The sequence below is a fragment of the Uranotaenia lowii genome, chromosome 1, assembly GCF_029784155.1.
Source record: "Uranotaenia lowii strain MFRU-FL chromosome 1, ASM2978415v1, whole genome shotgun sequence".
NCBI classification, from domain to species: Eukaryota; Metazoa; Arthropoda; class Insecta; order Diptera; family Culicidae; genus Uranotaenia; species Uranotaenia lowii.
Window position 1 is genome coordinate 209,239,679 of NC_073691.1, and position 24,290 is coordinate 209,263,968.

At 40.1% G+C, this 24,290-nt stretch overlaps 3 protein-coding genes across 6 annotated transcripts in view; 2 read left to right on the plus strand and 1 right to left on the minus strand.

Annotated features, from left to right (window-relative positions):
* The first annotated feature begins 10,586 nt into the window (after nt 1-10,586).
* LOC129746362 (galactose mutarotase-like) lies at nt 10,587-12,295 on the plus strand. The gene is made up of 3 exons (XM_055739989.1): nt 10,587-11,541; nt 11,598-11,933; nt 11,992-12,295. Exons 1-3 carry the CDS (start codon nt 10,843-10,845, stop codon nt 12,238-12,240), a joined length of 1,284 nt encoding a protein of 427 aa, XP_055595964.1. The 5' UTR covers nt 10,587-10,842; the 3' UTR covers nt 12,241-12,295.
* A 69-nt stretch (nt 12,296-12,364) lies between these two features.
* LOC129746370 (uncharacterized) lies at nt 12,365-13,892 on the minus strand. The gene is made up of 2 exons (XM_055740002.1): nt 13,357-13,892; nt 12,365-13,298 (listed from the first exon to the last, which is right to left on the minus strand). The coding sequence occupies exons 1-2, from the start codon at nt 13,765-13,767 to the stop codon at nt 12,429-12,431; spliced, it is 1,281 nt and encodes a 426-aa protein (XP_055595977.1). The 5' UTR covers nt 13,768-13,892; the 3' UTR covers nt 12,365-12,428.
* An 888-nt stretch (nt 13,893-14,780) lies between these two features.
* LOC129746377 (ankyrin repeat domain-containing protein 50-like) overlaps nt 14,781-24,290 on the plus strand; it is a 28,396-nt gene continuing 18,886 nt past the window's right edge. Inside the window, exons 1-2 of one of the 4 annotated variants that reach the window (XM_055740013.1) lie at nt 15,532-15,627; nt 16,112-16,736. The gene's annotated coding sequence lies outside the window, so the exon portion shown is untranslated. Of the gene's footprint in view, nt 14,956-15,531; nt 16,737-24,290 lie in introns of those variants that run through there. The other 3 variants (XM_055740029.1, XM_055740037.1, XM_055740022.1) reach the window with 3 other exon arrangements.

The following is a 24,290-nucleotide window of genomic DNA, read 5'->3' on the forward strand; positions in this document are numbered from 1 at the left end:
AATTTTATAGTTTTTGCACTATTTGGAGGATAATGTACCTCATTTAAAATCTTTAACCTGTTTTTTGGCTAGCGAACGGTAGACAATGTGCAACTCGAGACCCCATACACCCAACCTTCGGGTAGTGGTCATATCACCTCTTGTCTGCAACTCTGATTCTCTACCTCCCCGTGGTGCTTGCTGGGCTGCGAGCAACCTTAGACTGAGTCAGGGGGTTTCGTACGCGTCTGTTCTCCATGTCAGGGCGGCGTGCGGAGTGCAACAACGTCCTGGTGGTGTTCGGGACCCACCTTGCGAGCCCGTGACTACAAAAAACATAAGCAACGAACAACAAATTTCGGATGGAAATCGGCTAAGACCCACGCGACGAAAAGGGACTAGCGATTGGAAACTTGGAACATGGAACTGCCGATCTCTAAATTTTGTGGGCAGTACCCACGTGCTCTTCAACGAATTGAAGAGCCGCAAATTCGACATCGTAGCGCTGCAGGAGGTATGCTGGAAGGGCTCCACGGTACGAACGTATCCAGATGGTCGTGCCATCTACCAGAGCTGCGGCAACACACACGAGCTTGGAACAGCTTTTATAGTGATGGGAAAGATGCAAAAGCGCGTGATCGGGTGGTGACCGATCAACTCACGAATGTGCCGGTTGAGAATCAAGGGCCGGTTCTTCAACATCAGCATGATCAACGTGCACAGCCCTCACCTCGGAAGTACCGGTGACGACAAAGACGAATTCTACGCGCAGCTGGAGCGTGAATACGACCGTTGCGCAAAACATGATATCAAGATCGTCATCGGGGATTTTAACGCTCAGGTCGGCCAGGAGGAGGAATTTAAACCGACAATTGGAAGGTTCAATGCGCACCAGCTGACCAACGAAAACGGCCTCAGACTGATAGATTTTGCCGCCTCCAAACGAATGACCGTACGTAGTACCTTTTTCCAGCACCGCCTCCCACACAAGTACACCTGGAGATCACCGTACCAAACGCAATCACAGATCGACCACGTTTTGATCGACAGCCGGCACTTCTCGAACATTATCGACATCAGATCCTGTCGAGGCGCCAACATCGAGTCAGACCACTATCTGAAGATGGTGAAGATGCGCCCAAAACTCTCCGTAGTGAACAACACACGCAACCGGCGCCCGCCTCGGTTAAACATCGCGCGACTGAAGCAACCTGAGGTCGCGGCAGACTACGCGAAACCGGTCGAAGCAGCGCTGCCGGCAGAGGGCGAGCTTGATGAAGCCCCTCTCGAGGACTGTTGGGATACCATCAAGACAGCCATCAACAGTGCTGCGGAGAACGTCATCGGTTCATCAATTCGAAGGCCAAGCCACACAGACATAGGCTGGACCTTGCTACCGATTGGGGGAACCATACATACATACATACAATAAGATACGAAGTAACGGTCTTCGACAAAGTTGTTCAGCAAAAAATTTCCCTAAGGAATTTTATAAATTGCCACAAAAACTGTATGCTGGCTGGGTTCCACAGAAGAAACAAAAACGATGTTGATTTTTCAGAACAAAATATTCAATTTTCTCATACAAACCTAAAAGTTCAATGTGGTTCAAATTTACTCATGTAAAAGTTACTTAAAAATTCTACAAAAAATCATGGATGAGTTTTGGACCAAGACGAAGCTTTTTAGACCCCAGGGTTTGAGAAATTCAAAAATGACCCCAAATCGACTCAGTCTATTGTACATCCCTAGCTGTGGTGGAGCTTTCCTTAGATAAGATGGTAAGTCATGCTGGGCACTTCACGGCAATACTCGTAGACGAACGCTTCGTCATTCTCATGCTACGACCTCTTTTCTTATCAACCCAAGGTCCGATCTCTCCTCTCACGACCCAAGGTCCGGCATTCTGCTTGTCGGCAGATTATTCTGGACTTGAGCCTGACAGAGGAATACGGTCGAGATTTTTTTACGTACCGACTGTAGTATCGGGAAAACAGGACTTTCTAACTTTCCAAGAGAAGGTTCATGACGTCTGCACTTGCTAATAGCTGAAACAAGAATCCCTATAGAACTTTTGCTACACACACATACAAGAGGTCTGTTGGGCACACATCAATTGATTTTATATGCGGAAAAGGCAAAATTTAGCTAAAATGTTGTTTTAAACTTAAATGAATGCGCTTGTTCTCTAAAAAAAAGTGCCAATAAGTATAATTCGAATCATTGGCTAACAAGTGGAATCCATTAGGTGAATATTTGATTGAGTAGCAGTGCAGAAACTAGCAGATTAAATTGGAAAAAATGACTATTATGATTAAAAGATATATTCAACGGTTCCCTCAGATCTTTTGTTAAAGTATTCGGGTATATCTTTTGAACCCGGAAGATAGTTTGCATAACGTAATTCGAAAACTATAACTTTCTTCTTTCAAATCGTATTCATTTTGCATTAAGCTGCCATTTTTGTTTGCCCAACGGCTTACTAATGCACTGTGCAAAAGCCATATTTTTATGTTGTCAACATATTAAAAGGTTACTAAAGGGTGATACGGTCAAAATTTGGTCAAGGGAAAACGCGTGTAAATCAGTGAAATCGTTTATTTAAAAAATCAAATTAAATTTCTTTTTCAAGTTTAAATAGTATAAAACTCAGGAAAAATATTCAGTTAGGCTTCCGCTTTTCCAAATCCGAATTGCCGGGCCTTACGCTCAACCCCTGCCATCAGATTTTGTACAGCCACCTTGTCCACCTTCTTCGCCGCAGAAAGCCAGTTTGCCTTGAACTGCTGCTCGTCCTTAGCAGTTTTTTTGGTCTTCTTTGTGTTCCGCTTGACAATTGCCCAGTATTTCTCAATTGGGCGGAGCTCTGGCGTGTTGGGAGGGTTCTTGTCCTTGGGAACCACCGGCACGTTGTTGGTGGCGTACCACTCCATGGCCTTTTTACCTTAATGGCAAGATGCCAAATCCGGCCAAAACAGTACGGACCAACCGTGTTTCTTCAGGAAAGGCAGCAGACGTTTATTCAAACACTCTTTCACGTGAATTTCTTGGTTGACAGTCCCGGAAGCTATGAAAAAGCTGCTTTTCAAGCCACAGGTACAGATGGCTTGCCAAACCAGATATTTCTTCGCGAACTTTGCCAGTTTCATGTGCTTGAAAATATTTGCTACCTTTCCCCTTCCTTTTGCCGTATGAAACTCTTGTCTCGGAAGCTGCTTGTAGTCGGCTTTGACGTAGGTTTCGTCGTCCATTACCATGCAGTCAAACTTCGTCCGGGATCGCGCTTTGGCCGTCGTATTTTGTTTATCATCGCGATTAGGAGTCACTACCTTCTTGTAAGTCGATAGTCCCGCTCGTTTTTTGGCTCGATGCACGGTTGTAGAAGATACACCCAGCTTATTTGCGGCATCTCGGAGAGAGAGAGGTTAGGGTTTCGCTTGAAACTACCGGCAACTCTTTTTGTCGTCTCACCGGCTTCCGGTTTTCGATTTCCCCCCGAACCAGACTTTCTGGCTGTCGACAAACGTTCCCCAAACACTTTAATACATTTGTTACGGTTGATTTGGCAACTTTAGCGATTTTGCCAGCTTTGCGTGCGAGTAACTCGTATTTTTGCGATGCGCGAGCAAAATTTTGATACGCTGCTCTTCTTCCTTGGACGGCATTTTGAAAACTGAAGAGTGAATTCCAAAATCAAAATAGGAGAAACATTCTACACACACACACCTTCAAAATAAGGGGTGTTCAGGTTTTTTAAATGCAGAATTGAAAGAAATACGTCAAGTTGATATCAGAGGACTGAACCAGCTGTCAAATCGCATACAAACGCACCGTACTAAAATTTTGGTACCAGAACGTCAGTGTGGTTCCCGAAATTAAACACTTCACCCCATAACAGACTCGAAATAGGGTAACATTTTGGTTGCCAAACGCATCTGTTGTTGTCATACTGCAGATTTAGAATCAATTTTAACAAGGATTATGCTGAAAACTCTGCATTTTGTGCCCAACCATAATTTATTAATGTTACCAAAGATCCCTTTGATTGACATTCCCGAGCCGCAGATATCATTTTAAAGATTATTAAAAAAGTGCCTCTGGTTGAAATTTTTGCAATGAGGACGCCATGTTGCCCCTATACGTGTTTCACTTGTTTCATTTTTCTTCTTCCTGCGGGTTTCTTGACTGAAAACTTGGTACGGGAATTTTTGTTTTCTTCAGCCCCTTGGTTGATATTGACCAAATTTTGACCGTATCACCCTTTAATAGAGAAACAATATAGAGATCAACTGTGGGAAATCTGCAGATCTGCATCTTTTTCGAAAAAATCATGATATTTACGGCCTCTGTTCTTTCTTTCATTGATCTCTCTGATTGACTTTCCATCATCTTCGAAAATTATAACATTTTTAATATTATTCGTTTTGATTCAATTGAATTCTCCTGTTTATGTTACTTATTAACTTTTTGTTATTTGAGTCATTATTTGATTTAAAAATGAGTAATCGAAACAAAGAATGAATAGCGCAGTCTCTCTTGTGCTGCGGTACGTATCACATCACTGTGTTAGACTGTGCAGAAGTTGATGCTAATTTTTGATTTTCTCTTCTCCACCTTATATCGCTATTGTTGAGACGTGCAATGACCGAGGAAAATAACTCAAGGTCGACGAATGATCGAATTCGCAAGTATCATGATGATAATGCGAATTCGTACCTGATAATGGCTGAAGCACTCAATGGCAATATTATTGCATCGAAAATCGCTAAAGGTATGATCAGGAAGTTTGGGACCGATTTCATCAGGGCAATGCCGGTCTCAAAAACCCGGATGAAAATTTTGGTGCGAACGAAAGATGTTGCCAACAGAATGGCTGAAGCGAAGGGGAAAGAAATAAGATTTTTCATACCTCAGCGTTTGGTAGAATGCCTCGGGGTAGCCTACATTGAGCCTGAGGTGTCTGACGAGGAATTGAAGACTGCGGCAGTGTACGACAAATGCAAGTTGTTTCAATCTGGCAATCCAGAAATAGTGCAATTTCGTCGTATTGTGAAAAAAATGGATGATGGTACGGATAATGTTCTGGGTACGGTGATTTTTACATTTGCGGGAAAAATTCTCCCACAATACGTCGAAGTGAATCGTGTGCTCTACCCGGTTAAACAATATGTTTACCCAGTACGCCAATGTGGTAAATGTTGGCGTTTAGGGCACGATAAGAAAACCTGCAAAAGTGCTCGCCGATGCAACAATTGCTTGAGCAATTTAGAAAACGAAGATGAAGAAGAAAACACACACGATTGCTCTACAGCTGCACCACGGTGTGTTAACTGCCTTGGTTCGCACAGAGCAAATGATTTTAAATCATGTCCAAAAATTCTTCAGAAAAGGAAAAATGAAAAGGAACGCCAAAATACCTTTTCCCAAGGTAGAATTGATTGGTTTTGTGCAACAACAACAACAACTACAACAACAACAAATAACATTCAGAATGTTGAATCTTCCAATTCACCTACACCCCTCACATCACAACCTAAATCAACGATTGATTCTTCCTGCCAAACCACTCAACACGTCAATGGACCGCCGAGTAAACGCCGCTTGGGAATTGATTCGGACGAGGAGCTTCCCCAACTCGAGGTAAATATTTCGGAAGGGGTTTGCGAATCGATCCAATCAAACATCGAATCTGAAGAGGTCATCGAGATCGTTCTGAAGGCTATGGAAATTGACGAAGCAGACTTGGAACAAATCGCAAAAATTCAGGATAAGGTACTTCCACAAATTGGGGCTATTTTAAACGGAAAAATACGCAACTACTTGGGTGAATTGCGTTTATGATAACTCTCACATAGAGCAATGCACAAAACACCACACAGCTTCGATGTTTACAATGGAACTGCAGAGGTCTAATTAGTAAACGACCAACGTTAGTAAATTTGATTAACACCTACGAGAGTAACATCATATTACTCAGCGAAACACACCTCGATCGCTCCTTACACTTCAATCTTCCACACTATTCCATTTTCCGCAAAGATTACCGACGAAATTCTATGGGTGTTGCACTTGCAGTTCGATCTGATTTCCGACCAATCGCTTATGAAATCTCACCACGTAGAACTTTGCAACACGTTGCATGCCAGCTTCGGAGTAGCATAGGAATTATAACTGTTGTATCCATTTACATTCACCCTCAATCTGATGTTTCGGCGGAGCATCTTGAACAGTTTTTGCTATCGGTCCCAAAACCCTGTATCATCGGAGGAGATTTCAACGCCAAGCATCACCTCTGGGGAGGTGAAAGCGAGAATACACGTGGTCATCGGTTGTACGAGGCAATTGAAGCAGCAAACCTAGTGGTTCTAAACAACGGTCAGCCAACTAGGTATGATGTTAACAGGTCGTGGGGCGCTATCGATATCACGCTTGTTTCATCAGATCTTAGTTTGTGCTTTGACTGGCAAGTTTTAGACGATCCAAACGGAAGCGATCACTTCCCAATAGTGGTCCAATGGAACGCAACAGGAACATCAGAATCGCATACGGGAATCAACATTCGAAAAACAAACTGGGAGAACTTTGCCGAAGTTGTTGAATCCGAAATGATCGATATGCCAACACCACCATCGTTCGACATCTTTTTCGATAAAATCTGGCGAGCTCTTCTTCAATCTACACCTGAAAGGAGACCTCTGCTGGAGAACAGAATTCCACAGCCTTACTGGGACGATGAGTTGTCAGAGGCAAAACGTGTGACGAGAAATGCCTTTCGTATATGGAAACGTGTGCTTTCAGCTGAAGCGTATGAAATGTATGCAAAAGCTGAACGTGATTTTAGAACTATGGTAAAGGAAAAAAAGTCCAAAAGTTGGAGAACGTTTTGTGATTCCTGTGACAGCGGCACTACTTTAACCACGCTCTGGAGAATGGCCAGAAGATTTACTGGTCGCAGTAGTTCGAACAGTAATCAGTGCATACCCGAAAATGTCATTAATCAACTAATGGAGAAATTAGCGCCCGCAACAGCTAGGAAACCAACCCCGGTATTTCAAAGCTGTATATGTTGCGATCCATCAACAACTCGTATCTCTCTGAATGACATGAAAGCAGTTTTGAAGACTGGGAAGGATTCTAGTCCTGGCGTAGATGGTATTCCATATTCCGTAATTGCGAAGTTACCTGTAATAGCTGAGCGTCAACTTCTTTTGATATACAATCATATTTTCAACACCGGTTGTATTCCTACTATTTGGAAAACCTACAAAATAGTAGCTATTCCCAAGTCTGGACAACAACCTAATTCAGTTAATAACATTCGTCCGATTGCACTGGCGTCTTGTTTTCGCAAAATCTACGAATTGATTGTCAAAGATAGACTGGAGCATTATATAGAAAGCAATTTGTTATTCCCAGACCAAATCAATGGTTTTAGAAAGGGTCGTGGAACGATGGATGCCCTTCTACCATTGGTCGACAATGCTTCTGATGCTTTGACGAGAATGGAACATATTGTCCTATGCAGCTTAGACATAAAAAGTGCCTATGACAATGTGGAAATCGATATTCTTATAAGTGAACTTAGAGCCATGACTGTGCCAGAATGCATTGTGAGTAGCATTTTCTTTCTGTTTGAGGAAAGAATTCTTCATGCTTGTACTGATTCTCAAACCATCTCTCGAACAACATGGAAAGGTTTGCCTCAAGGCTCCCCACTCAGCCCAATATGTTTTAACGTTGTGATTAGCCGCGCAATACAATCTGTTCCTGCTGGAGTAATCACAATTAATTACGCTGATGATACAACCCTCGCTGTCCGAGGATCATCACTCAATCAAAGCTGTGGAAGACTGCAAACAGCTGTTAATTCTTTTGCTGTCCAAATTAAAGGTTTGGGTTTAGAGTTATCTCCTGCAAAGTGTAAATGCTTACTTATTTCGAGAAATCAGAATGAACTGCCACCTGAAATTCGTATTGAAGGAAACACAGTACAATACGTCAGATCCTTGAAACTTCTTGGCATGCATTTCACAAGAAACATGTCATGGTCCTGCCACATTCAAGAAATCAAGAAACGAGTTACCCCATATTTGAACTTTCTACGAAGCATTTCTGGGCAATATTGGGGAGCACACCCTTCATCCATGATAACCATCTTTAAAACCTGTATCCGATCGATATTAGATTACGGCTGTATTTTCATGAATGACATCACCCAAAAAGATGCACTAATTTTGGACAGAATCCAGTGGGCTGCTATTCGTACATGCTTGGGATCCACAAAAACAACACACACGGGCTCACTTGAAGTTGTTGCAGGTTTGATGCCTCTTAGAAATAGAAGAGAGATGATGATTATGCGGTTTGTCAATCGAAGAGCTTCCTTGGCAAGCTGGAACCAACAATACGTGGTTCCCGTTTTAAGCTCTGGAAATGTAATCAATGGTCTCCATAGAGCAATCATGCAGCACAACAGTTTCTTTCCAATCACAACTCTATGCAATCTTCCGTGCTTTTTGTTTGACTCAGATGTGCGGAAAATGAATATTTCGGTTGATACAACGGTTCGAAGATTGCTAGCGGAACCTCATGAAGAATCCACCTCGGAGATAGTATCCAGATACTTGGGAGAAAAGTACAGCAACGCAAACTATCTTGCAACTGATGGTTCAAAGGATATTACTGGAACTGGTTTTGCAGTGGTGAATCATTTTGGTGATCGAATTGCCAGAATCAAAATTCCAGCACAATCGTCGATTTATATGGCTGAACTACTTGCTATCAGAGAAGCTGTGAAAAACATTCTTCATTCGCCTACCGGTGAATATGTAGTTGTGTCAGACAGTTTAAGTTGTCTTTCAAGTCTTCAAAGAAAAACCATAAAACTTCCGAATCCTGTAGCGTGGTACGAAATTAAAGAAGCCATCCAGCAAATAGAATTGTTGGGTTCTCAGATTCATTTTCTATGGGTACCATCTCATCGAGGTATATCCATCAATGAATCAGCTGATCAGGAGGCAAAATTGGCTTGCATCGATGGATCTCCAGGAGACTATCAATTCACAACCTTCGATATTATATATCCTGCACGACAAATGGCTTTGCAATCCTGGCAACATGCTTGGAATACTGGAAACAAAGGGCGCTTTTGCTTTGCAATTCGTTCACGAGTTACGTTACAACCATGGTTCTACTCGTCGGATATGAATAGAAGGCAGATTGTTATCCTTTCCAAACTGATCACGAACCATTCCAGGATTCCCGCTCATCTAGCTCGGAATAACATCATCGCAGATGCAACTTGTACGTGTGGTGAAGACTTAGCAGATCCAAACCACATTATTTTCCTATGCAGCCTGTATGAAACACATCGTAGACCACTCTGGAGAAGCTTAATTGACAAACGTATGGTTCCGGATTTAGAAATTATTCTGAAACACAAAGATTTTGGTTTATATAAAGTGATAGCCGATTTTATTGTAACATGTAACATAGATGTTTAAAACTTTTTTTTTTTTTTAACAACACTTGGCCGGTTATGTAATTAGAGGTAAAGCCAATAAATAGTTAAGGAGAAAAAAAAAAAAAAAAGAATGAATAGCGAACGAAACAAAATTAAGTCTAAAATATATATAAAAAAAAAGGAAATTTGTCAAGGTTATGGCCCTCAAAACCACAGGAGTCAAAGGAGATCCCTAGTGCTTCCTGTGGAGGGGTTCGGGTCGATGCAAACATGGTTGGAGATATGTAGGTAGGTAGTATAAAACCGCAGCAAACGCACTTCAACGATTCAATTACCTAACAATCAAGCGCTGATAAGAGAAGCAATGACTTTTTCTATATGCGCTGGCGATGGATAAAATTGCTTAAATGACATATTCTAAAAAGTTTGATTTTAATGATCAAGGTTGTGAAATATTCAAAAAAATTAAAAATTGGGGTATAACAACATCGGAGTTTGTGGTGACTAACGGTTTTCATTAAAATTTAGATACAGCACATGCGACTTGTATGCTACCATTATGTGGCATGAAAGTGGCGGCTCCCTCGACTGCGTACAGTAATTACACTATTTCGAATTAACTATCAAAATTAATTGTTCCTCTTTTTCAGTTATCATCATATTTTTCTCCACGTATCATTTGGATTAAAATTGTAACCTGTTGATGTTAAAGAAGAGGGTCTTTACCTGTATATGAGATGGATTCCATCCAACTCATATCGGCTTATTTCCCTCTAATAACGGCGCGTTCGTAAATTGATTTTTTTGGGTGATGCATCAGTCGATTGATTTGTTTGGTAGATGTCAAATCACTTTCCATATGCTTTTGCATACGTTTGTTTGGAATTTACGAACGCCAGCATCGATAAAAAAAATCACTTCGATAGAAAAAATCAATTTACGAACACGCCGTAAACATAAAGATTGTACTTTCATTTAAATAAACAACCCAAAAGTTAAATAAAATAAATTTTTTAAATACAATAGATAATGAATTTAAACAAGGTTCAATTCCAACTAAACAAATCACATAATTGTGAAGCCACTGTAAACAGTTAAGCGCTACCCACACAAGCGAACCTGCCGCAGACCAACTGAAGAGGGCTGATAACGGGTCGACTTTGGGTTGGTCAAGCAAGACAATAAAGTGAGTGTTGTGTTTACAGTGCTTCCCAGATAAGGTTTAATATAAGTTCGGTTCATCGATTTTATAACAACTATTCCAGGGCAAGATTGCGGCGCAAGTTGTTGATCGACGGTCGAATCTAGTGATCCACAAAATTTACAACTGTCTGTTGAAGTTCAATCAAATTTACCTACCTACTGTTTTTTTCAAATTGTATTGAAGCAAAATCTAAGTTATGAGTCAATCAATCACATTGTCCTCCGGGGGACAGCCGGAGGGCATGTCTCTCGAAGGGACCAAAGAGTCCAGTGTTTTGACGGTGAAAACTATGGACGGCGCTCAGCATTCGGAGGCAGACGCTGTGACCTTGACCGTGGATGGCTTTGGAGTAGTAAAGGATCCCCTGACTGGGGAGGTTCAACCTGTTAAACGTTACACCTGGGCTAATGAATCGGGTATGATGGTACAGGTCATATCGTACGGTGCAATCATAACTGTGATGAAGGTCCCTGCAAAGGATGGTACTCTGGAGGATGTTGTTCTTGGTTTCGACGATATTCCAGGATACCAAACAGCAAATAATCCCTACTTTGGAGCAACCGTAGGCAGAGTGGCCAATAGGATTGGTGGCGGTAAATTTACAATCGATGGTGTGGAGTACAATGTTACGAAAAACTACGAAAATCGTCATCAGTTACACGGAGGCAAAATTGGGTTTGATAAATTCAATTGGCATGGCCACGTTCAAGGTACGGTTGTAACTTTATCTCACACCAATCCGGATGGGCATGAAGGATATCCGGGAACAGTAATAGCATCCGTCACTTATGAACTGAAGCGTGATAATAGATTCACTTGCACATTCCGAGCTACATCCAGTGCTCCGACGCCGATAAATTTAACGAATCATTCTTATTTTAATCTTGCCGGACATGTAAGTGGATTCAATATGCTTTCTCTGAAGATTAAGTAACGTTCAACTTATTTCAGAGCAAAGGTTACGAAGAAATCTACCGCCACATCATATCGGTAAACGCTGATAGGATTACAGAAACGGATGAGGATTCAATTCCAACTGGTAATTTCCTTTGCGTTGGTGGCACAGCTTACGATTTACGCATTCCCCGAGAGCTTGGTCCAGCTATGTCTCGTGCTGCAGGAGAAGGTTTTGATAACAATTTCTGCATCACAAAAGGTACCCAACAGGGTATGACATTCACTGCGCGGGTTGTTCACCCTCAATCAGGCCGAGTGCTGGAAGTTTACACTGATCAACCTGGCGTTCAGCTGTACACTAGCAACTTTATGCCAGATCCAAATCGTAATGTACGTAGGTTTGATTGAAGTGGTATCCATAGAGTATTTAACAAAATTTATCCTTCAGATTCGCCCTCGTCCAACAAATGCCGAAGATTATTACGAGGTGACCCACTTGGAACCGGTGGTCCCAGCTATGTCTCAAAATCCACCGATCAGGGGCAAAGGAGGCGCACGATACTTCAAACACGGAGCGTTCTGTTTGGAAACCCAAAATTACCCAGATGCCATGAACCATGACAACTTCCCTAACTCTATTTTGACACCCGGCGAAACCTACGTACACCGAGTGGAGTACAAATTTGGAATATGCTAATCCGCTAGAGAAAACTGCTTGTCCCACAGTAAAGTTATGTTAATATATCTTTTAATCATCTTAAAATCGTTTCCTAATCGATTTGTGAGATACCACAACAGCATTTTAAACTCTTTTGTTCAATCTGTCGCTAAAAATTTATTGAATGAGAAAATACATAACGGTAAATCACTTACCATAGTCAGATTTTATGAAGCGTCATCGTCATCCAGTTCCTGTTCCTTCCATTTCTTGACGTCACTCTTACCGGGTAACCGAAAGCGAAATTCGTCGGTGAAATGATCGTAAACATTCTCCCCCAGTTCCATCAACTCTACGGAGAACGTTTTCTCGTCTGGTTTCCACTGGCGTGCGGACGATCCACCAAACATTTCCATCCGCAGCAAGGCCACCATCATCGGATTTAGGTATCGCTTGATACCGTTAAACAGTTGCACCTTGTTCATGTGTGGACCTTTCTCTGCTACCTTCGGATCGCAACAGTCCCCTGCTGAAGGCGTGGACGGGGCCGGTACCAAAGTTGGAACCGGTACCTTTATAACTTTCGGGCTGGGAACTGGTCGATTTAACACATCCGTTAAGAGCTTTTTCAAGTCCTCTATCTGAGCTGTGTTCCTATCGACCTTTTCCAAATAAATGGGATCCGAAAATGGAGTAGGTACTTCTTGAATTTGAACAACGGTGGCCGGGGCCGGTGCTGAAACCTCCGGGCCAATATCTGTCGACGAAGTGGGAATCACACAGACCGTTGGCTGATGATCCTCGACATCAATGCATTCTTCCTGCTGTGGCTGCGGAACCGAATCCGTATCTTTTAAAATGGATACGGATTTGGAAGCAGTTGGTGATTCTAGTTTTTGAATTTTCAGGATCTTCACTTGGGAAGGAGTTTCTTGAATGACGCCTTTTTTCCGCTTCACTACTACCCGTCGAAGAAAAGTGGTCGTAGGCGTAGATTTCGCTGGGGTATTTTCAGCAGATACTGGGACTGCGTTTAATATTACCGGATGGACGGGGCGCGACGCTTTAGGACTATTATCGTTTTTGACAAATTTGATCTGAAAAAGTGGGAACATCAGTACTTATTTTGTTGAATATATTTTTTCATATGGTTACCTCCATTCGACTGTTGTCCTCACTGACCGGCACCAGCATTGCATCCTGCTCTTTCTGGCCCGACGTCAATGAATCTTCTTGAATTTCAATCCATTCCTCACGCAGGCCAATCTCGTTTGTCTCTAGATCCAGCACCTGACCATCGTTGAGTGGTTCCAGCGTCGGCACTGCCGATTTGGTTAGGCTCTCACGGAGATAATTCATGAACATTCGGCTGTGAAAGTGCTCCTGGCAGACCACCTTGTTCTTTAGCTTGGCCATTGGCAGCTCCTTAAACTCGGGCTTTTCAGCATAGTTGGCCCAGGTCTCCAACCGGGGCCAGTCGCGAATGGGAAAGTGAAAGAAGTGCATCCCCGGCTTGCTAGCGGTACTGTTTTCGCAAGTGCGAAAAGTACACCGACAACCACCCATTGTGCTGTTCACTAATTTCGATTATTATAAACGAAACACCGGAACTTTTACCGTGAAAAATACTAAAATTCTAACTGTTTATCGCGTCGCGGGGCGCACGGATTTGAAAATGGTTTGTAAACAAACCGCACTATCAACTGTGGTAAAAAAACGCTCTCGCGCGAGCGGCGAAATCGGCGAACTTGATAACAGGGTGGTCAAAAAGCTCGATAAGTTCTCAATTGGCAACACTGGCCGCGAATGTTTTGAGTTTTTGACATTTTGAACGTTTTTGTTGTGAGTCGCTGAAGGGTAGCACCAGCAATGTTTAGCTGAATAGTCAAATAGAAAAAGTAGCGTTTCTAATTAAAATTAGTTCGTTGGACCTTAATAGTAATCTAAAACAATTCAAAAATGCTGAAAAAATAAAGTTTAATTGAAACAAATTGGTCGTTTGTAATGAATTGAAGAGTTTTTTAAATCTAGAGTTTGTTTTGATTAGGTCGTATGAACCAATATAGACCAAATTGAGCTGCTGTATGTAAACGAATATTAAACATGAATTCTTTGTTAAGTAAAACTTTGGTTTCATTTGATAAATAAACAACTTTGAAAAAATTATTTGAATTTTGGACGTATGATTACTTTTTCTAATTTGTGTGCAATTTGGTTTAAACGACGTTTTGCGCATCACTGGATTGCCGTGCAACAAAAGGACCCAAGATAACAGCTCGTTGTTTTGGTTTTTGCGACGTTCTGCATTTTGACAAAATTCGAGTTTCAGAATGATGAAGAGTTTGTAATTTGAACATAAATAGTTTGTAAGAGTGGTTTTTAGGAATGCCGTTGTGAGGTCGGACGCAGCCGCGGCCGACTTATCTGGACAATAGGCAACACTGCTTATAACGGCTAGTCGACAAAGTCGCTTTCCTCATAGCGCGCTCCCATTCGGCTGTCGTTCGTGTTCTCATTCGTCATACAACAGTGGATGTGTTCGGTCGGTGCTGTTACTCTGTGCTGGGTGGTTTCTGGATAGGATTCTAAAGTATCACAGCCGTGTTGCTGCAAAGGTGGCGAGGAGTGATCCAGTGGAGCAGAAGTAGAGATAAAAAATGGTCCTATTCACAACTGCCGTGTGAGTCAGAATACCCGACCCTGTAGAGCGCATATCACCCGCGGGGATTCAAACAACACTCCAAGGATTCAGAGGTAAGTCCACTTCCTTTTGTGCTTTTTTTCAAGGTGCTTATAGCAAGTTTTCACTTTAAGAATAACTCCAAATCACTTGCAAATAACTGCACTCTGCTCTGATACACTCTGCAGAAGAGTATCATAACATTAGAACTTAAGTACTTAAGTAATTAAGCAGGAACTAACGAAGTTGAGGATAAAATAAGTCAGATTTTAAAGTAAAATTAATCAATTTACAAAAGGACGTTAACGCCAAAGCCGTTATGCAAAAGGTCGCATGTGCCTGTTTCCTCAAACAACTGAACTTATGCCTGAATCGAATGTCCAAGGATGTTTCTCATCTATTTTTGCAACGCATGCAAAATTTTCAAACAATTATGATCGGTACTTTAAATACTAGAATTGAAAATGTGTTACAAAACTTCAACATAGATTTTCTCGAAACACACCAGGTGGCTCATACGACCTAATCAAAAAAAACTCTAGAAATTTATATTTATAAACTCATCTGTCCGAAGCAAACGTACAATTACCCTATAGTAGAAAATTTTCATCTTCTCCGCAGAGCGAGCGAAAGAAAATCCATTTTAGTCCACGAGTAGCCATCGAAGAAACGTGAAAGAGTGTCGCGGTCCGTTGTCGTGTGTTCTGTGTGGGAAGTGCTGTTTTTTTTTTCTTTCCTCAAAGAAGGTACTGTTCTGTGGCAAATGTAACCCATTTAGCACGGTTTCCGTTCCGTCGGTAGTCCGATGACGTAAGAGCATCGATTCCAGTACTGAACCGGTGGAAATTGACTCCCGATGCTATGAGAAAGTGAAAAATCTTTCCAAAATCAAAAAAATTGCTTTTTTTTCATTACCCCCAGCGTCACCACTCTTCCCCTATATGTGATTGATTGGGAAGCGAATGGTTTGGTTATAAGGGAGATTGCCTTCAGATCGTTTGGGAAGTTTGGGAGCTGCCCTTCGTTTTGCAAATTGCGTGAATGGAAAGAAGTAGGCGAGGAAAAAATCCGATAAAATTGGGCGTGTGTGTTGGTGTTTTCGTTCCGGGTCTACAAAACTGTTTGAAAAATTTCATTGTTTTGTAATCAATCATAATGTAACAACAAACGGGAAAATGGTGATGCAGCGATAGGTATTCATGTTTTTTTTCTATGATCTAAAATTCACAGGAAATAAGGGTGTGAAAGTTACCTTCTCGAGATCACTGCGGAAAATCGAAGAAAAGCGCAGAAGAAAAATGAGTTCCATTGAAGTGTAAGCGCCAGTCGCGAAGAACCGAGACAAGAAGTGAAAAAAATTAACGGGAGAGAAAGAAACCGAAGAAGGTTAAGGAGGAAGTAAAGTGCAAAAAGGGCTAAATTGTTTTTTGTTCGTGAAAGGGCTTCGTCGTAATCCAATCCGGTTTTGTTCGCGCTCTCGAGTTGAGCCAGTCGAAGACGAGCATCGCAGCAGATGAAGAGCACACGGCACAAGCGATATGCTGTTGCAAAAGGAAAGGTGCATCATCATAAATAATGCGATTCTGGTGCCTATAACGCAGTGAAGAAGCTTCCACCATTAGTAGGTAGTGTTCCTTATGAAGCAACATCGCAAAACGATGATGGGCATGGGGGCCAAAAAATTACTACCATAGGCAGAAACGTGCGCTTCAGTTGGCTTCTACCGGGTCTTATGAGAAGGAATATTAATGATAGAAGACAGTTTTGTTGCTGGTACAATTCACATTTGGATTAAACACTCTGCTGAGTAAAGTTCCAGCCTCGTAAATATTCGGATCCAAACTCTCGTCCACAGGTAAGATTTCTCCTTAAATTATTTTACGGTACATATTCCTATATTTTACGTTAAGAGAAACCAATAATATTAAATTAGCAAAACACAAAAACAGTCCTGGAAGTCCCAAAGTCGCCGTACTTCCGAGTAGATGTCTCGTTTTCCCTATGGCACGACGACAGTGAACTGCGGGAGAACGAAGAAAAAACGTGTAGGCAAAAAATCGATAAGTCTAGAGAGAAAAGTGAAGCGACCGACCGCAGCCAGCAGCAGCGCCAGGGGCAGCACTTCGTTCAGAGTTTGTTATACCTACTTATACCTTAGGTATCCTGCACTAGCATCAGAAATTGATAGCTATGGCAAAAACGAATGTTCTTCCTGCCAAATGAGAGAACGGAGCAGCGTTGGTGTTTTCACTACCAAGCTCCTTTCCACAGCCACAGAAGGAGGAAGTCATCAGCCAAAGTATCCGCACTAACGTCATTGCCAGCTCGAGCTTTTTCCCCTACTTGGAGACACACTAATTGGCTTTGCGTAAAGCGAGTGAACCTTCAACTTGAAAAGGAACAATAAAAATTAACAAAAATTAAAGGTCCGCAAAACCTTGCCTAGGGAAATCTTTAACGGTGGGTTAGAGCGCGTGTGACTATAACGTGGGTACATTATTGCATACTAATGTCGGTTGCACTCGATCAATACAACAAATTATGATCGATACCAACCGAATCACAATTAGATTGAATAATTAAAATGGTTGGCTACGGCTTTGAATTTCGATTGACAAGTGAAGTCAAGCGATTAGGTTTGAAGAATATACTTTCCAAATGAATATCTACCCTAATAAAAAAACTGATTGATTTAATATTCTTGGCGTATCTGCAAAAACATGCTTATTGCGGATTCTGAACTACACTTTCCATCCGAATTGACCAAATAACATGCAAAGTTTATGAGTTGACCCAAAACTGAAGTTTCATAATTTAATTCGTTATTTTTAAGTTGTTTTAGATGAAGAAATTAAAAAGAGAGTTGTGTATAATCGAAAAGTTTGAAAAACCTGGCTCGCGAGCGTTTTGGAAAAATTCCTTATATAGGAAGATGGACAAAACATTTTTCATAACTCTTCATTTGGCAAAAAAAAACTGTACAGATAGGAAAAACGTATTTTAAGTTCTGAATGTGTATACAAACATAAAAATATAGGTGGCCCAAGGTACCCCACAAAATGTGGCCCACGATTCCCCACATGCTGGGATTGGCAAATTAGTTGCGTTTGTGTGACTTATTGATGTTTTATCAAAGATTCCTTTTCCACGTGAAAGAACATGACAAAACTAAGATCATAAGCGTATGAGCATATTTTTGTTATGAACAGTTTTGTATGCAATTTAAAATATTAAAAAAAAATCACCTTGTTGTAGAACTCCTTCTTCAGGCGTTGATTAAATCCTTAGGCTGACATCCACATCATGCGAAACTATCTTCTGAGTCGAATGTTGTTAGCAGATGGCTTGAAGATTGTCATTCGTCATCATCAGTCCAAAGTTGAAGGTTACATAAAAACATAAGCCGTAAATTTCTCGAAAAATATACAACGGCTCACCGGCAGGACTTGAACCCGTAATTTCGGCTTCAGTACAACGGCGCGTTATCTAATTACACCACGGCAAACGTGACGGAATAGGCTCCAGTATGTTTACATGTCGAGGATCTTCTATCGATAGTTGTTCGGGCTCGGCCGATGGGGGGGTTCGGTATTCGAGGGATTTCTTCCCGTCTCCAGACGTCGGCATCAACCAACACAGGAATTCGGGGTAAGTCGCCGACTCTTGCTGGCAGAACAGCTGTTCACCCGCTCGGGGGGAGATTTTGTTTGCACTTGATAGGGAAGTTACGCGATAGACCACTCCACAAGATTATCGATTTATGATCATTCGCGTTTTCGGAATGATTAAAAAGTCGCTTGATTGGACTTTACTTAGTTTATTAGGGAAGAAGCGAAATTCCGTGCGATTCGTTTTACTCTAGATTCCATTCTAACAATTAAAATGGCTTACATACTATTGTGTCTGACTCTCTCGAAGAAAGTATTCATGTTGGGAGAGAGTTATGCTTATCCTAAGGTACGTATACAGATAGTGGTGTTTTCGATCAAATGAATTACAGTGTCAAGTAAACATAAGACACATTACAACACAAACTTATATTAATTCCTGATCGGTGTAGTACCGATCAATAGTCCATGTGTTTTTTGCTCATTACTGATCTCTCAGTCGTTTCTCTATCGTCACCCATCGACTCGGGATTTTAGCCGAGCGAGCACATGGTCGATTGCTTCGAGTTTGCCGCAACTTACGATCATCAAACCCGTCATATAATAACGGAGCTCTCGGCGTTTATGCAGAATAATCCCGTGTTCATAATTACCCAAGTTAACTCTACTGGATTTGCTTTATAGCAGCCTTCAATACCCAAGTTTACGAATGGTGTAAATTATCTTGAGTTTAAGAAGTGTTGTATATAAAAGTTGTATTCTTGATTTGAAGCCCTCTTGAATGCAATTTATGGTTTCATCAATGGTCTTTTCAAAATAAGCTTCAAAGCTATTGACGTCTTTTCAATTCCTTTGAAAAACCTACGCCTTCCTTATAAAACTATCCGCGATGCCAGGTAAATGTTTGACATTTTGTAGTTAGGAAAAAAGGTAAACAAAAGGGTGTAAATTTTCGATGAATTTAAAACTCATTTTACTACGGCTTTTTACTTCAGAGATATCTTAAAAAGTAAGTAGAATCAACTTTTAGATCTCCTTCTAGTGTTTTAAATATTTTTTGAAAAAAAATTTATAGATACTAAGCGATAAATTAAGTTTCAAAAACTGGTCTTTTTCTTGCGATTGAAAACACACCTAAGTATTTTGAAACTTTTAGAATAAAAATGTGATATTTTCACAAAAACATTCATTCAAAAAAAAAAATGTTTTTAGATATTTGTAAGCTAAATTTACGAAAGTTCTGTTTTGGAAAGCATTCTAACAAGGAAAAAACCTGGTTGAAAAAACTGGAATTTTATCCTGTTTTCTGTTAACCAAAGTAACTAATTTGATGGTTTTTTTCTGGAATCGATGGAGTGTTTGAGTTGTTTTTTGTACTGAAAGAAGATTTAAACGATTTAGATTTTTTATTTAAGAGTGGTATTTCATTTATGAAAAATGCACTTCAGGAATGTCTGCTCTTATGTGAAAGCTGTTTGCACATTTTTCGAAAATTTTTGTAAAAAAATCGAATGTATTTCTGTCGGCGTGTCTTGCAAGTACCTTTTCATGACAAAATTTTGCCCAATAATTATTAAAAAATATCATTCGGAGCTAATTCCCTTTTAATTATATGTTTGTTACTAAAAGCTTCCCAAATTCTCAAAATTCTTGTATGGAGCACTTTGTAGCGCTACTGTTTGGTTAATATCTCGGATTGTGAGTTAACCCTAATCCGCTCTTGAGTGTCAATATGACATTTAAAAGACGGTTTGGCGGCTCGTAACTTTATTCGGGTGTATCCAAATAAAAAATTTCTTCGGGGACCCTCAATGAATTCTTGAAATTTTTTATTTTTAATCATTAATTTTTTTATGGGCGCACCCTGAAAGCCCCGGAAAAAAAATTCCCAATCAGACCTTGAGTGTGATAACCGTTATACCTCTCTTGTTCCTCAACCGATTTTAACCAAATTTATGGTTTTGGAAACCTTGTAATTTTACCCAAATATGTTTCTCAGATATCACTTCAGTTTTCCGTTATTCAAAGTCTAAGAAAAAAATCCGATAAAACATGCTTCGGAAAAACGACCGTAGATCAGCAACGGATGGCTAAAAAATTTACTTAGTGTCCAAGAAAGCTAAAGTTAAAAGCTATACGTTGCACATACAGTACCGTTCATAATTGTATAGAAATTGGAAGCACGCGCACTGTCACTTCGACTTTTAACATCCATAACTTTTTACTCTGATGATATTTCTTGATCAAATTTTCTGTGTAAGATATATCAACTATCACGCTATTATATAACAAAATTTGAGCTTTCTAAAATTTGTGTGACCTGAGATATAGTAGTTCTACGAAAATCGAACTTTTTGGACTCTTACCATGAAAACTTCAATATCTCAGGAATTGAACGGTACTGTAGATATATATTATTTTAAAATTATTTAAGATCATGACCACAAAAAAATTAAAAAAGTTTTAAATTGACACTCCAGAGACTGTAACGGTTAAACATTTCTGGGACGGATGAGGGTTAAAATGTTGCTTGGTTGTATCACAGTATACTTTTATTCCACAGAGTATCGCGTAAGGCTTATCAGAACTTATTTTTACACTCAACTATCGTCCTAATTTTTGATGCAATCAAAGTTTTATCGGTTACCACCGGCTTTATGAAATCGAATCCGGTGGTATAGAATGTAGAACGGGCTACCGCTGCGAATTTGCGTCCGTCGTTCGCCATCCCATCATCATGACATTAAATCTACTGAAGAAGGAGGCAAAAAAAGTCGTTAGCAGAGACGTGAAACCGAAACTCGATTATTAGACCTGATGATCCATACCGAATGAGCCGGAACGACCGAACGACAGAAGCCAATCGTCGTCGGTGGATGTGTTTCGTTTGAAGCTCGCCTCTAGAAGTTTTTTTGATGATGATGCTCCTATGACGTTGCAGCATCGATGGGATGGATGTGGTGCGGTAGTGCATGCGTCAAACTGTACTAGGCATAGCGCCGGCGATCGAGAATATGTGCATCTACTAAATTTGTAGCATGATGGCAGCTTGCATAACCGTGCCGCCGGTAGAGCTGCTTCGTTGCATATAGTTTGTAAATATAACCGCTCAAATGGAGACTCCGGCTGATTTGTGCACCACCCATCCCATCGACACCTCACATCTATGCACATTATAGTTAGTGAATGCACTTCGCGAGTCTCGTGCCTGGGCCCCGCGGAAGAGCAGTTCTTATTTCGATTCTAGTCTAGTCCTAAATGTCACAGAACGGTTTAGTGTTACCATTACTGTCGATGGTTGAAATTTGGACACGTAACCCAATTTCGGCGTTGAACAGTCGACAGAGCGAAATATGTAATAGAATCGACGACTCTTGACAGTCAGCAGCATCTTCCAAGACTAGATTTTCGACAGTGCCTTGTAAGACAATCGTCGGACGAAACACGAGCACGTAATCATACAATGGAAGGTAATTGAATCTGTATTGATTGGTTTTATGGCAATCAGTAAAGTGAACTAAATCTGTCAATTCGATTGTCTGATGATTCTGTTTTCGAGTGAAAATCAAATTTATCGTCCCAGTTTTGACAACGGTTGTTCGATTTGAACTTTCAATGTTTAAAGTCAATTAGTTGCAAATCAATCAGTCAGATGGTAAATTGTTTGACTTAAGTCGGACTAAAATAATTCGTTATCAATAAAATGGTTCAATTCATATCAAATGTGCACTAAACACTACCATGTATTTGATTATTTTATGTTTTTTAAAAAAACTGAACATACTTGTATTTCTGTATTTACTTTGAGGTTTATTGTATATTTATGTTTCACATTGCGTATCAAAATTCCCTAGTTTCGCGTTGGTGTCGTAAAAAACTGTTTTATTCTACAAAACAGACCCCATGCGTTATCTGCAAGTGGGTGGTTTCTGGAACGTGATTCCATTTTATGGAAGGGTTAATCTGTTCTTCTTTGCTTATACATTCATTGAACAACGCTCGTCATAAAAAAAAATGATTGAAAAACTCATCTGAGATTGTACGTCAGTTTTTTACTAAGCTTAATTTTTTTGCAATTTCCTTCCTTCAATTGCTGCACCAAACTCCTACGGCAAATTTATACCGTATTCGTTTTCGGCACGGGGTGAAAACGAGTTTTGCCCTCACCTTTAGTTGGTGTTATGTGAAATCGATAGTGCCAACTGTAAACATCAAGCTGTGCAAATCCATCACCAGCTGATGTTTGTTTTCGCTTCCATACAATTTACATTACATCGGGAAGCACGACCTGTCAAAATTCACTATAGTGATGGTGCGGGCACAATATTTTCAGAATGTCCACCGTTCACATTATTGTCCACCACTCATCATGAAAACAGCCACGAAGACAGCAAAAAGTTGCACTACCGGTAGTGCACCGGTGTAAAATTGAACGGAAACGAATACGGTATTATTGAACTTTTTTTTTCCTGTTAAGGAGAATAAAAAAGGAAAATAAAAAAGGTAAAATTTACCGAGACGCGAGGTGATTATTTACCTTTTTTCATTCACTTAACAAAAAACCTTTTTTAATTCACCTAGAAAAAAGGTAAATTTCACCCTTTTCGAATTCACCTAGCAAAATATATACCGTTATCCCAATCTCTGATTTGAAAGGTTAATGAAAGCTGGTTTGGTTGGTTTCTTCAATGAAACACAAACAAAATTCGTTCAAAAATTGATATTTATGGTGTTTTTGCTACACCTTCTTAAAATCAATAAACTGTGAAAAAAATTTCATCATAAATGCAGATTCGATACCTTTACAATGAGAGGTTTTCACATTAAATTTTCAATGGAATACAAAGAAGGTAATTTTATTTTAGTAGTAAAACTTTTTTTTAAATATATTTTTTGTAAAGCGTTGGTTTAATAATTCCAGTTAAATTTTTGTTGTTTTTGTTTATTAAAACGGATCTCCTAAAAGGAAATCTTTTTCCACTGAGATTCATGTATAAATTTAGTTTATTGTATCGTACCATTTTCCGCATAATGTAATTTATTTTTTAAATTCTCCGCATGAGTAAATTTTGCTCGCGTTAAATTGTTGTTGATAATTCTTTTTTGCTGTCAGGCATGCTGGTAACAGAAAGCGTCCATTACCAGGGGGCCTTTTGGAATGGGTCAGTGTGGTGGGCCGCTTTACAAAATTTTAAAAAAATTTAAAAAGGTAAGATTCTTTGAAATGATTTTTTTAACTTGATCTGAAATAGTTTTTCAATAATTAATATAAAGAACTCGTTTTCATTTTCCTCCCTCCCTTCCAATGTGGGGAAGGTTCACGAACTGCCATAACAACGTTTTTCGTAATCAAATAACATCTCATTTCACATATGGCTCCATTTACTTGAAAAGTTCCGAGCTATTTATACTTTCCTTTTTCCGTATCTCCTTTGAAGGAAGGAGAGGTCTTGAATCTTGAAAAGAAACCTCTCGTGTAAAATATGGTTTCTATTGCTTAAATAGTTTTAAAAATGCGATTCATCTCCCATTCCCGGCTTTGTACTGTATGAATCTCTCTCTGAAAAAAAAATACAAACATTTTTTATACTCGGATACTTTTTCTATCAAATTTGGTTCCATTTGTTGGATAATTTCTCAAGTTATACAAAAAAAATGTGCGGATCTCCTTTTCCCCTATCTTATCCTCCACTGGAAGATGAGAAGGGTTTTTTTAATAGCAATATAATCATTTCTCGTGCCCTGATACTCTCCCCTATAAAATTTGTTTGATGAGGTCTTGAATCTAGCTCTCGAGTTAT